This window comes from Fukomys damarensis, unplaced genomic scaffold, assembly GCF_012274545.1.
Source record: "Fukomys damarensis isolate Sample0158 unplaced genomic scaffold, DMR_v1.0_HiC HiC_scaffold_33, whole genome shotgun sequence".
NCBI lineage: Eukaryota > Metazoa > Chordata > Mammalia > Rodentia > Bathyergidae > Fukomys > Fukomys damarensis.
In genome coordinates, this window is record NW_022900945.1 from 46,206,149 (window position 1) to 46,219,583 (window position 13,435).

Consider the following 13,435-nt stretch of genomic DNA (forward strand, 5'->3'; position numbering starts at 1 on the left):
GACTTTACTGTCAGACTGATTTTGTTTTAAGCAAGGGAATTGTGGGGATTTTCTTACTGCTTCTCCCCTTCTCTCAGAAGGATGCTTTGGGGATTGTGGGGTGGTGAGGCAGGGAGGTGAGGAGGGGTGGGGGAAGCAAACATCAAGGTTTGCACACAAGTCTTTCCAAAGCTGGGTCTAAGGAGAATAGGCTTGAAAATGACATTGGCCTCTGGTCTTTTTGAGTTCATTTACTCTTCTAGGAACCAGGAACATGTGTCACTACAAAATGCGAAGTGATTAAATAAACAAAAATAAAAATAATAGCCAATACACAAATGCTTACAATTTCAAGTGTTTTGGTTAGATTATTTAATTCTCATTTGGGTTGTATGAAGTAAGAACTATTATTATATTTATTTTATAAGTGTGAGACTCCACTGGGGGAAGCAATTCCTCCAGATCATATATCTGGAGGGGCACAGCCAGGAGCCAGTGAAGCACTCCAAACCTCCAGTTTGTCTGTATTCCTATGTTCTTTTGATATGAAAATTACCTTCTCCTTAACAGTGTAAACAAAGGGAAACACACACCTCCTTGTGACGTGAGGTACATGGTTCAGGGAGATGTTTTCTTGCCCTTCTTGTATTTGCTCTCATCAATTCATCTGCTATAATTCAAACCTCCTGAAGGTGAGAGAGAGACCTGATCAGAACTACTATCAAGGCAAGTAGCCCTGGCAAGCCTCTGTGAATGTGTGTGTGTGTGTGTGCGTACGCGCCCACGAACGTGTGCATATGTATATGGTGGTGATGTTCTCTGGTCCCTGATGCCAGTATCTGGGTCTGAGTGTTAAGTGTATAAATGGAAAATTGGAATGTCATGTGCTCAAATTTAAGTCTTGGGAAATGAGTAAACTTGTACAGAGTTCTCCACTTTCTCCACACTGCCCTCCTGGAGTGCCCTCACCTTGTGACTCAGAGGAAGCCTTTCTTAGGTTCTTGTAACTGTGCCTCAGATGGTAAAGACTGCAGGAGATCTGACTGTCTGGAGCACTTACTCATTCATTTCATCAATAAGTGCTCAGTGGAGCCTTCTGTATATGAGGCACTGTTCTAGGAACAGATGTGATTCGTGGACATCGAGATTAAATAAGAATGCATTATACTATCAAAAGCCGGATAAGCTCATAAAAACGAGTTTATCCATGCTTTCTTGTTCTTTAACTGGTTAGAAAAGATATGAGCAAAGGGAAGAAAGCTGCAAGTACATTGGTTCTTTTCTTAACATTTGCATATGCATGAATTTTGATACAGGCGGTTTTTCTACAAGTTAGGAAGCCCATTCAGATGTTACCATGAAAAGCAATTCAAAATGAATTTGGCCTTCTAGACATTGCTCTTCGACTTTTCTTAGTGTATCACAGCTCCCTTTGGGCCACAGTGTGATGAAAAAGAGACAATAATTTTTCATTTCACTGATCCTAGGCAGAGAAAGGAGCAGGCCAGTGAGAAGTGATGGGAGATCATTAGAACTGGCATTTTTCAGGCTACCAGGTGTGGCAGAGTGGGTGCCATGCTTGGCTCCAGGCCTCTCTTGTCTGAGATGTTTCTCAGAGGGATTGAGCCTTCATGTGGCTCAATTTAGGACCAGGATCAGTAGATTAGGTCCTAAATCTGTTCATCCTATGACACTTCCTGGAAGGTTTTTGAAAATGGAGTTTTTTTAAGACTTTATCACAACTCTGAAAAAAAAAATCTAAATTTCTAGGAGTGAGCCCACAGATCAAGGCTTTTAAAATCTCCTTGAGGATACCGGTATTGACAGGGTTCAGCAGTTACTGACTTCCAAATCTAAATCAGCAGCTTTGACTCCTCACCCTTTCGACAGTTCCCCAGTTCACGATGTATTTCTTGGTTTGCTTACGTCTTCACTTTCTCTCTTTCCATCTTCTCCCCCGTACTGACTCTAAATTTCACAAGGACTAGGACCAATTTTTTTCAGTGCTGTTTGTACCCCTGACATCTGGAAGAGGGCCTGGCACATTAGAGGCATGCAGCAGATGCTTGGGGAGTGAATGGGTGGGTGCGAGCCACCTCTAGTTGAGTGTTTCCTTAACTTGTAAAAGTGTAGGATTCATAACTTCCTCTTACGTTCTTCAGTAGTTTCTTCTTCCCAGATTTCTTAATGTTTTCAGTAGCTTCCCAGGCTTTTCTGATCTGAGATGTGTCGGTCTTAATCTTATTTTGGGGTCTTCTTTTTCTCCTTCATCTCATCAATGACCAAGTCCTCTTGTCACATCAATGTGTGTTATTTGGGTTTTTCGTCTTTGTCACTACGTGACTGCTTCCTTAGCCCTTGTTTCTCCTGTTTGCAAACCTCTACCAACCACCTCCCAGGCCCTCTGAGGTTCCCTAAGGAGTGTTACACAAACAGGTCCTTTCAGCCACCTCATGACATTCTTCATTCTACCCTTCTTCTGCTCTGGCTCCCCCTGCTGGATGTTACTGAGGCTGCAACCATGCTTTGTGGACTTCACTGTCTCCCTTTGGGCACTCCTCCCCCGCTGTGGTAGGTGCAAATCCCAGCTGGTATCTCAGTGTCCTAGAGCAGCAGCCTTTGTGATCCATACGAAGCCAGAGACAATGTGTCTCTTTTTTTGAATGTCACGAAATCCCACAAGGCTATATGAACAGTGGCACTTATGACTCAGTGTCTTTCAGAGTTTTTAGCAAAGCAGCTTTCAAAGTTGTTAATTATAGCCTGATCTCACCTTCTTCATAGGCCACAGACATAAAACCATCTAGTTGGACTGAAAGACACTTCTGAGAACAAGTACTACCCTGAAATCAGAATCAAACCACCCATCTAAAAATGAAGACTTTGTTGCTTGGCCAAACTCATTTACCTGCCTTTCTTCCTTGCAGGGCAGCAAGCCTTTAGCCATACCTGGCCCATCAGAACCAAACGCCAGTGATGAATTCAGTGTAGGTGTCTGTGTTCCTTCCTCTAATACCCTACTCCAACCTCCCATCGTCTTGGGCCTGGATGACTCTTTTCTTATTAACAACAGTTTGTATAGCTAGCTGGTATTTTCTGAGTGTTTATGATGTGCCAAACATCAGCTAAGAATTTAATCTATGTTGCTCCCTTCTCTGGATCATGGTAGCACCCAGCATTGACTTTGAAATTAGGCCAACCTGAGACTACACCCAGCTTTACTATTGCTATGTGACCATGAGCAAATCACTTGATCTCTCAGTGTCTTACATTTACCTGAGGAAGGAGAACCTAATTCAACTCTTATGAACTTGTTGAAAGGATGGAATGAGAAAGCCTATGTAAAGCTCTAAGGACAGAATCTGGCACATAAACACTTAAATGATAGTTATTAGTGTTTGGGTATTCTTGCTCAAATCTCTCCCAACTCTAAAATCCAACCAGGGTAAACTTGCTTCAAGTTTATATTCCATTACTTAGATTATAGACCTTTCATTCTGGGTTATAAGCTTGAGGACAGGTGCCAGAGCCACAGAAATATATATGAATCAAACGTGGTTTTTCACTGGGCCCTTCCCTGCTCCCACATCTGTTAGCCTCTCTTATTTTTCCAGAATATCTGAACACACCCCAGCATAAAGGCCATGAGCACTGCTCACCAACTGCCTTGCCACCCAACAGGCCACTTTCTGATAAACTTTTCCTTGTATTTGAGTAAAGAGTTGATTTGACTTAAATTTATTTGTTCTATCAAATATAATAACTTTGTTTTTCAGTTGGGGTGTGTGTGTGTTACCTGTATTGGGAAGTGTGTGTGTGGTGTATGTGGTTGTATGTGTTATTTGCGGAGTGTTATGGCAGGCACAGGGTCTTCTATCTGAGGTCACAGTATAGAGGCAGGGTTAAGGGCATAGACTGTCCTAAATTAGGGTCTCAGGACTACCATTAATTCACTGGACACCTTGTATATTATTTAACCTTTGCAAGTTTGTTTTCCCATATGACAAGTGGGAGTTTTTACCCTTCAAAGTTTGCAGGGTTGGGGACAATATAGACACAATAAAGTCACCCTTAGGTATGCACAGGTGATTGGTTCCAGAGCACCCCGCGGACACTCGAGTCCCATATTAAAGGTAATGTCTTATTTGCATATATTTGTTATCTATCTCCTACATAAGCTTTCAATCATTTCTGTGTTACTCACAATACCCCATACAATATAAATGTTATGTAAGTAGTTATTAACCTGCTTAGGGAATCATGATAAGAAAAAGTTTGAATGTGTTCTGCACAGACATACTTGTTTTTGGTTATTTTCTTCCCTCAGGTTATTCCATCAGTGGCTGTGGAAGTCCACAGACATGAAGAGTTGACTTTTTATCAGACTGTGCCCAGCACACAGGAAACACTTAATAGATAGTGGCCATGTTAGTAATAACCGGAACTAGAGTGACTGCTCTGCTGCATAGACTCCAAATAAATCACCCATGGGTTCATGATCTCTTGGTCTCTGCTGCTCTTTTGTTTATAAAATCACTTGTTCCACTCAGATAAGAAGACTGGATTATAGGAAAATATACCAGCAACATTTCCTCGAAGTAACTTTCCAAAGCACCAGGGCTTCAGATTATCAATGTTTCTCCCTGTTCAATTTCCCATCCCACTACAGAAGAAGGAGAAGGGTGCAACCCCAGAAAGGGAGAGGAGAAAAAGGGAAGGGTGGACCACCATGCTCTGGGCACACATGCTTCCTGCTCGGGGTATGGGAAAAAGAAGGTAGGCTGTCACTTTTCTTTGGGTATTTTTAGAGATTTGTTGATGTTCTTTGAATCATATTTTCAGTCATCTCACATTCTAACAGTTCTGGAGAAAGAGACAAAGGAGGATGGTCGATGTTGTTAAAAGAAAAGAACAAGAGGTAAAAAGTTCCAAACTTTGATCCTTTGTGCCTAGAAAACTACTTACACCTTTGTCAAAGGTGGCAAAAAACTTGATGTAAGGTTGGAAGTGTTCAGCTGCCTCTTCAAAAGCTTTGTAATCTAGAATAAAAAAAAAAAAACAATTTGAAGAGGCATACTGCAGACTACTCTTTTAAATGACACACAGAGAGTAGGAAACCAATTAATCCTGATTGAATAATTAGTCAGCAAGTAGTATTTGGATAGCGAATCATTTAGTACTATTTAAACCCATAGTTTCCCCGAAGGAGTTTGAATGTATTGGCCTTCAATTGTTAAAGAGATATCTCCACCACCCTTTTATGAAGTTGGAAAGCAGAAAATAAGAGAAGGGAAAGAAATACAAGGAAGGAAAAAAAAAAAAAGACAAAATTCTACATCAAAACAGATGGTCATTCTAGTCAAACTTACCACTGCTTAAAAACATAACATTTCGAGAGAGTACATTTTGCTGTATAAATGAGCCTAAATAAGAAAATTCACCCATGTAAAGGAAACTCAACCAGAAAAGACATCACAGAAGTATTTTAAGCTTCTTGTCATGAGTATCCCTGTTGGTGAATCCTAGTTTTCTTTCCTTTTCTTAGTTTTTTTTTTTCCTGATTTTTTGGAATCATTTAAAATCAGTCAAGCCTGTGCTTGACTCTCTGGTCCCAAACTCTAGTCCAAACTGTCAAGGCAGGCATGCAACCATCTGAGTGTTTTACTTGGTTACATCTAGGCAAGTTCTGTACTCCGTAAGAGAGCCATATTCAAGCTTGAGAAGTGTGGGTGATGGTAATGGTGATGGCTGTGGTGATTCTGAATAAATCCTATGATTCTAAGAGTCCTCCAGCCTGTAACTTATTCTAATAAGATCAGCTTTTTTCCATTTAAAGGAATCATCAGAAGTATAGCTTTTGCTAGAATTCTGGGACCATGAAGAACCTTTTAGGGTTCCATACAAACTTACGTTAGCATAGTGCTGCCTCCAACAATCTGATTTCCAAATACTCTCAGCCCAGAGAGGACTATGGGCTCTTAAAAGAGTCAGTGCAGTGCGACAGTTGCTCTAAAAGAAGTGACAGCAGCAAGCACTTGAGAGAGGGGCTGAACATTGACAAGAACATGGGTACCTACTGCTAATATCTACGCATCCAAACTCATTCCACAGAAGTCATAAAGTCAGAAAAAATATCAGGCAGCCTGACAGTTGGGGTAGAGGACTGGCCAGACGGGAGAAACACAGGTGGGAGCATTTGGAGAGCAGGCGAGTGAAGGTGAGGAAGGAAATGGCTGGAGCTACTTCCAGGCGCACTGGGCCCCATCAGAGTCACAGTGTTTCTGATAATATTCCCAGAGTCCATGATGAATCTTTTGTCGCCCAGATGGAAGGACAGCTTAGACCTGGGTCAGAGCCTCCTTCTCCCTGAGGTCCAGTCTGCATCCCTTTTAAGGTGAAGGATGGAGCAGGGTGACTCTCTGGTTGTTAGTCGGAAATGTGTTTGAGCCTTTAGCCTCACCCTAACAGCAGCTGTCTGCCTGGATATCTGGTCCTGTTGCCTGCTCGACAGTGCCTAAGATTAGCTGTTCCTCACCGACCTTTCCCATCCTTCAGGATTTTCCAGACAGGATTTAGTACCTCAGACTTTAGCAACTGGGTGTGGTGAATACAGCCAGTTAAACCCCTGAGAAGAAACACTTGAACTAATATCATTTGTCTTACAAAGAAGAAGCAGGCCATGTGGTTAGGGATGAAACCATCAAAGAAGCAGATGAATACATCGTAATAGACTGGAAAAACTGCCTGATCTGTGTGCTAGTGTCGTGGTTGCAAAGACAAGAAGGCGTGAAGATGTTACATCAAGTTCTTTCTGAAAATCTTGAGATCCATTGGTATTAATTAAAATATTTATTAAAAGCTCTGTCATATAAAGTTTTGCATGTGAATCTGAATTCCACATCCAAGGTTGTTATAAAAAGGCAACTCTAGCATCTAAGCCTACATAATCGCTTTTCCTTTAGCTTTCAGGGAAGAAGCAGATTGAGAAGCCCTTTCCTTATTTAAAGACAATTTTATGAGGAGTTTCTCAACTATGAAGTGGATCGAAAAATAAATTGTGGGGCCGGGGATTTAGTTCAGTGGTGCTGTTGCCCACCTTGCAAGCTCGAGGTCCTGTGTTTGATCCCTGGTACGCACCCCACCCCGAAAAAATATTGTGCATTATACTCATTTTGAAGGATAATTATTGGCTAAAAATCCTGGGCTCTACTGAGCACTTGAATACACTTCATTGAAATTTGAAAGAACCATGTGAATTGTATCATGTACCGACAAGGTTTATTCATTTAAAAGTGAAAAAGTTCAACTTTAAAAAGAAAGTTTAAATGACTCACTAGTAATTTTATCATTTCAGAATTTAAGAATAACTATCAAGACCCACAAAGTAATAACTGTTTACATTTCTAATGAAAAGCCTTATTTTATTTTAAATATAAAAAGATACAAAACTACTTCATTGGCTTTTCAATCCAATCAAGTCATCATCACAAGAAATCTGAGAATTGTATTTGTCAAGGAAAAAGCATGGTGATAAATTCAGGGGCATTCACGTCCTTGAAGGACAATTTAAAGATTGAGCTATATCTGAATTATAGCTGGTGGCAAGGAAACATTCCTCAGCCAAGCACACAGCAGTGAGGGCTGGGGGTGCGGCTCAGTGGTAGAAGGCTTCCCTAGCAAGCTAGAGGCCTGCAATCGATCCACCAAAGAAAGACTGTTTATTCACCTGCCACCACCCATATATACATGTGGTTCATGGTGACTAACAAGATTTTAAACAGCTCTTCACTTACAACCTTGCTCAGGAATTGCTTAACTCAAACAGCCACGTCCATGTTCCAGGGATTGAACTCGGGTCCTTGTGCTTGTGAGGCAGGCGGCAGAACCACTGAGCTAAATCCCCAGCCCCTGAAAAGCTGTGTTCTTGGAAGCCAGGTCAAAATTCACATTCAAAATCTACAAACATTTTTACTTGGAGAATTTTTACGATGTAATATGTGATATATTTCCCATTTTTGTGTTTTATTATCATTATATAACATGAAGTAAGAAAATAAAAAGTCTCGGAGCTGGGGATTTAGCTCAGTGGTTCTGGCACCTGCCTGGCAAGCATAAGGACCTGAGTTCAATCCCCTGTACCCCCCGCAAAAAAAAGTCTCTAAACCCAATCCCCTTCCAGTGAGCGTCCATGCGGGAACTCGAAAGTCAGTCTTGGAATTTAAATGGTGACCCCCAGCATTTGCTAGCTGTGTGGTAGTGCGTGGGTCAGTCAAACTTCGTGCTGCACCCTTTCGTCATCATTAAATTATAGGTAATTGTGATAACTACCTGTTGTGAGCACAAAATTCTCCATGTGAAAAAGATTAAGTGAGGGGCAGGGCAGCAGTTCCCTGGAATAGTCAGCACCCGCATGCCTACAGATCAAATGGGGCGAAACTCTCTGGCTGGCACCTGCCCCTGAGACACTCATTGGAGCAGGGAATGGAGGATCCAATGAAGAAATGGGATGGTGGCTGCACTGCGATATGAAAGAGAGCAAACCGGCGGGCTGTTAATGCAGTGGCTAGGAATGTTACTGGAGTAAAGAAAACATTTGACAAATAAATTCAAAATATTTGGGGACTTCCAGAAATACTCATATGCAGCCCAATATTTGCACCTCCTACTTGTACCGATGCTGTCAGATTCTGACAGTGATGCCCACCCCTTCTGCCACTTTCCCTCTCTTCAAGGCTGACGCAGAAGCGCGCGGCTTAACTCACTCAGGCTATGCTACCAAAGCAATTTGTTGTTTTTACTGTACTCCAGTAGTTTCCTTTCCTGCCCCTCTTCCTCCTCTTCCTGCTCAGCCCCTGTCATCCCTGTACCAGCCGTGGCGATGCTATGGTAGGTTTGTACCCACCCCAAACCGGGCCACAAAGCTGGCAGAGGGAAAATGCCCAAGGGTGTGGTTGGTAATGGCAAGCAGCCGGGCGGTCAGCGATGGGCTTGGCCGGCAATTTTCCACATTCTCAGCAGCTGCTAAGCCTGTCCCTACCCAAATTTTCCTCTGGTGTTTTCCAATTGAGAGAGACGTTCTCCAGCTGGTGACTGAAGTTTAGGCAGCCTACTGTGGGTTCCATTTAGAGGAGTCGCCATCATGGGTATGGGCAGGTGGGAAAGTGGGAGGCTCTTCTCTCGCCTATAGAGCACACACACTCTCTCTCTCTCACACACACACACACACACACACACACACACACACAGACCCCATTTTAAAGCTAGAACACCTGGCCCAAATTTAACATTTTTCTTTTAGCCCTGCTACCTGTTTTTCATAATTTCTGCATGTGTCCCATTGCACGGGGTACAGGAAGGGTTCTAGCTCTATCTGCTCTGCACCCAGCAAATGAGATGCTGAAAATCCATCCTCTGTTGGGAACAGCTAACATTGCACCTTGGGAATTGAGCCTTCTACTGCCAGGCAGGGTTGGCCGACAACTTACATTCTGAGTCCTCGCTCTTGAAAAAGCCAAGGAGTTTGATGTGGTCCTCGATGCGTTCGAAGGCTTGAACCTCCAGCTTGCTGTTGATGATCTCCACTGGGTCTTCAATTAGCTGAAATGCCACACACACTTGCTCACAGATATGTTCCAACAAGGTATCTTTTCCCTCCCCATTGGGAAATGGAGCTCTTGGGAGGGAAACTGTAGTGGAATTCCTGGTTCAGACCTTGGTGTCCATCCCACTCGGCCCTGGGGAGCCCAGCAGCTATGCATTTGGAGGAATTGATCTTAACTCTAGGGGTGGAATGATTGGTCTGAAGCAAATCCTTTCCTCTTGCTAGCTTTTCTCTTTATTTTTAAATTATAAGTTGACAAATGATAATTGTAATTATATTAATGGGTTATAAAATAATATTATGAATTATGATTACACATGGGATAATTAGGTCAAACTATTTAAAATATGCATTCCCTCAAATACTTATAAATTTGGGGATGAGAACATTTGAAATTTACTCTTAGCAATTTTGAAGTGTGCAACATGTTAATTATTGTATAATCTATACTGTTCAATGCATCTCAAAAAAAAAAAATAACCTGTATTCCTCCTGTCTGGTTGCAACTTTGCACCATCTGAGGATCATCTCCCCATCCCTATACTACCCCAGTCTCTGGTACCCACCATTCTACTCTCTGCTCCTTTTGGAATTCAATTGTTTTAGATTCCACATATAAGTAAAAACATGTATTTGTCTTTCTGTGCCTGGCGTATTATACTTCACCATAATGTTCTCTGATTCCATCTATATTATCATAAATCACAAAATTTATTTTTTAAAAGTTGGGTAGTATTATGTACATGTACTATGTTTGCTTTATTTATCAGATGATGGATGCATGGGTTGATTTCATAACTTCTCTTACCACCTACTGACTCAGGACTTGGTAGTCACCCAACTCTGGTCCAGTGGGGTTAAATGTGCTAAAGACAAATGTTCTTCTTTACCCTTAAAAGAACAACGGTTTGAAGCCAGATTTGGGTTTTTTTTCCCCTCTCTCACTGGATATGAACAAGGAAATACGATGCATCACCCGCTTCTGACTATCTTAAAACTAACTTAGAAAGAATCAGCTTGAGGACAAAGGCCTCACACTGAAAACCGTATTATCTGTGATTCACAGGGCAAGAGCCCTGATTTGAGCAAGTCAAAATCTTGTCTCCAGCTTACTGCTTATGTGGGTCAATCATATTGTTCACTGTCTAAAGTAGGTAGAGCCTCATTTTCCAAAGTCTCCTAGGTGATGAAGTTGAGGCTATGCCGTGTTGGCCCAGAGTTAGGATGTCACTTCTCTAAGATTTTCAGGGTTTGCAGCAGTAGGCCAGTGAGACAGCCAAGCAGAGGCTATGGACACGTTTTGTTTTGTTTTGTTTTTTTTGCTAGAAGGTGCTGTTCAGCTCACTTCTGACCTTCTCTCTGGCTTTGAGGTTGTAGAGATAAAGCAACAGGCCGCTGGGTACCAATTGGTAGATAAGGAACAACTAGTATAGATGTTCAGCAGCAAGTTCTTTGTGCAAAATACCTGTTCCAAATCATTTAAGCTCACAGATATTATTGTGTGATCTATCTATGAATAAAATGCTTTTAGTGTTTCCTCTGTTTCTCTGAACATGTAGATCTGAGTGTTGCATTTTCATGGCTGAAAGTGACTGACTTGGGGCTACTCATGAGCCCTGGCTGTCCTTTATGCTGCTTTGAGGACACCTCAGGGTAACTCACTGAGCTATTCCTCCTCTCTCCTTGGGTGTCTGGCTATCCCCTTGGTCTCTCCACTGCCTACCTCCTCCCAGCAGCCCTGGAGCAAGCCAAGGGGATTTTGGGGGTATAACTGGTAAAAGAATTAGCAGTTAACTACTACATGGTCCAGATTTGTGAGACACAGGTCACTAACAAACAGGTTTTGGGGGCAACTTAGGGGTCAACTTCCCAGAAAAGGTAGCTAGCACTGTGATATGGGCATTGTTTAGCCTTTGTGAAGGCTGAGAGACCTGTCTTCGACCATGTCAGAATCTCCAGCTTCTCATTTTGTACTTTGGGGCTTTACTTCCCCCTATAGTTGAGTCCAGATATCTCCATGCAGGGCCACTGTGTAAAATGCTTACATCCAAGAGGAACTCCACCAAGACATCAGCTGCAAACTCGCCATCAAACTCAATTGTGCGATCTCCCTTAATAATATAGAGGCTTCCTTCCTCATCGAAACCTGGAAGAAACAAAAAGGCCCAAGGACAAATCACTCTGAGTGATTGTGGGGTCAAGATCAGTGGATCTAGATTTAACCTAAGGACCAGTTATGTCAAAACAACACTACCGAGGGGCCTGCAAGTAGGCATTTAAATTGAAATAAGAACTAACGGCTTCACCTGGATTTCAATTTTAAATTTTAAAATTATTTCCAACCCTGCCACTACTTTAGTTTTCCAAAAATGCTGCTGAACCCATATTATTCTCCTTATTGAAAACTTTTAATACCCACTGCTCATCTGATTCCTTAGCCTGGCATTCAAGTCCCTCTACCATCTACTGCCAACCGTGCTACTGCCATTCCTCCTTGGCCTGACCCACAGTTCTTTGAGAACTGGTCCCTGGTCCCTTGTTTAATCCATTTGGTTCTTGTTCATGTGCTGATATGAAAGGATATGCGAAGTAGATATACAAGTGTGTGTACTCATGTTCTCCTTGTTCCGCCAAACTGCAGTGACCTCCATCCCAACTCATCCTGGTCAGTTCCTTCGGGACTCAGCTTATGACTTATTTTTCCTAAGGTCGGTCCAGTCACAATGAGCTCAAGCATTAACAGTCTGTAGGTACTTGTGTAGCAGTACCTCCTGCGAGGGTAAGATCCTTGTCTTGTTGGTATCTCACAGAGCCTACACACACTGTTCAGTGCCCCATAAATGTATATGTCTCCACTGAATAGCTTGTATTCCTACTCTAGCAGAGTCACACACTGCCTCTCTACCCGATTAGCTGACAGGTCCTGTAAGGGCCAGCTCCATCTTCTCTTCTGCTACCCTCCAGAACCCTTGGTGTGATGTTGTGTATTTTAACAAATGCTTGCTGGAAAACTGCATTTTCCCTCAGGAATGCCAAACAGCTGAAGCTGGCACTCATTCCAACTGCACAGCATCTTTAATTCCTTAGATTAATTGTTTTCAAACTCTCTATTAGCGAGAGAATGCTTTCTCCAAATAACCTCTTCTGAAGACCCTCCAAGGACAGGAAGGCTGGACTTCTGCCTGCTGTCTGTCTCCATGCTCCTCTGAGGAGCCCTTGGCACACTGTAAACTGAAAGGAGCAAATGAGGTATTCTTGAAGCTGGTAATGGCTGATCTCTAAAGGTCCCAGGGGGAAGGGACATCCGCCAGTGTCCTTCTGCTAGATTTTGCACTGAGCTCAACCAGTTAGGAGGTTTTTCAAGTAGTTCAGGCATAGCCCACTGGAAGCCAGGTGGTTGAGGCAAATGGAAGAGGGGATAAAGATGAGGGCCAGATTCAGAAATAAGACTATGTCCTGTGAACCCCAGGGCTCCAGCAGCCTGAGGAGCCTGCCTCAGTCCCACCAAGCTCAGGTCGCTTGTTTATGTACTGGGGATGGAGCCCAGGGCTTTATAATGCTAGGCAGTGCTCTGCCAGTGAACTTGGAACCTTCCCTTCTAACCTGATCTTGGAGAGAATTTATTTATACATATTAAGCCCCATCCTGTCTTCTGCTAGTTCATTTTTATCTGTTCATGCAGTTTGTCCTCCCTGGATTTATATATTGCCAGAACACTAGCAATTTTTTCCCTCAATTTACTGAAAAGTCTCCAGAATGCAACATACGCAGTAGAACAATGGAAAGGGAGGTGACTAGGTATCACTTGGCTGTTGGAGAGGAGGAATTCATTAAATTGTTTTCGACTCGAGGAAA

General features: G+C 42.6%; 1 protein-coding gene across 1 annotated transcript in view; it reads right to left on the reverse strand.

Annotated features, from left to right (window-relative positions):
• Positions 1-13,435, reverse strand: part of Casq2 (calsequestrin 2) — a 62,585-nt gene that overhangs the window by 22,534 nt on the left and 26,616 nt on the right. Inside the window, exons 3-5 of the mRNA XM_010631207.3 lie at positions 11,626-11,726; positions 9,465-9,576; positions 4,945-5,018 (exon numbers count right to left, since the gene is read on the reverse strand). Of these exons, the coding sequence (XP_010629509.1) occupies positions 4,945-5,018; positions 9,465-9,576; positions 11,626-11,726 (287 nt within the window). The remainder of the gene's footprint in view (positions 1-4,944; positions 5,019-9,464; positions 9,577-11,625; positions 11,727-13,435) is intronic.